The sequence below is a fragment of the Seriola lalandi genome, unplaced genomic scaffold (genome assembly GCF_002814215.2).
Source record: "Seriola lalandi dorsalis isolate HSWRI2012SDOR001 ecotype SW California unplaced genomic scaffold, Sedor1 jcf7180002011512, whole genome shotgun sequence".
NCBI classification, from domain to species: domain Eukaryota; kingdom Metazoa; phylum Chordata; class Actinopteri; order Carangiformes; family Carangidae; genus Seriola; species Seriola lalandi.
Genome location: NW_019482165.1, coordinates 1 through 751, shown reverse-complemented (window position 1 = coordinate 751; position 751 = coordinate 1). Strand labels below are relative to the sequence as shown.

The window sequence follows — 751 nt, the reverse complement described above, 5'->3', positions numbered from 1 at the left end:
GGTCCAGGTCCAGGTCCAGGTCCAGACCAGGAGAACCAGCACAGTGATCTGGTCTCACTCACCTTACAGACTGCAGCCTGCAGGATGGCGTCGAAGCCTCCTTCAGGAGCGTCCAGGTTTCCAGAGATTTTCTCGTTACGCAGCTCACTGTTGAAGAAATCCTTGTTGCTGGTGAGTTTGATGACGTTTTGGAAAGAGAACGGAGGATCACTCCTGGGCCACGGCTGTTTGAGTCTGAGGAGGAGAGACGGGACAGTCAGGTAACGCTCCTCCACACACACTCTAAACCTCCTTCACTCACATGCTCTCTTACTTGGACGGTCTCATATCGGTCTGAGGCTCGATCACTTTGTCCACAAACTTTCCAAAGCCGATGGTGTAGTCGTTCGACAGATCCCCCACCACCGAAGCTGCAGGACACACAGTCTGTCAGTATCACACCGACTCCTCCCACTCACCACACCTCACCACACCTCACCACAGCACAGCACGCCACTCACCCAGCTCTTCACCCATCCTCTTCAGGTTGTCCAGATCATCCTCCATGGAGTTGGAGAAGTCCATGAGGATGTAGAGATCCAGGGGACCTTTGGTCGGAGCGAACACCTCAATGTCCATCTGCTTCTCCTCTCCAGCCAGGAAGGTCATGCTCATCTGCTGAGGATACACCTGAGACTGCTGAAGCCCGGTGTCGATCATCTGTGCCTGAGCAGAGAGGAGGAGGAGGAGGAAGGTTCGGGTGATGAAGGTC

At 54.6% G+C, this 751-nt stretch overlaps 1 protein-coding gene across 1 annotated transcript; it reads right to left on the bottom strand.

The window, feature by feature from the left end:
• Positions 1-62: 62 nt before the first annotated feature.
• On the bottom strand, positions 63-701 carry LOC111673709 (integrin beta-4-like; the record flags this gene model as incomplete). Its single annotated transcript, XM_023431552.1, has 3 exons — positions 501-701; positions 314-410; positions 63-234 (listed from the first exon to the last, which is right to left on the bottom strand). Coding segments are annotated over exons 1-3 (468 nt in total), but the record flags the coding sequence as incomplete, so codon positions are not given.
• Positions 702-751: the final 50 nt, after the last annotated feature.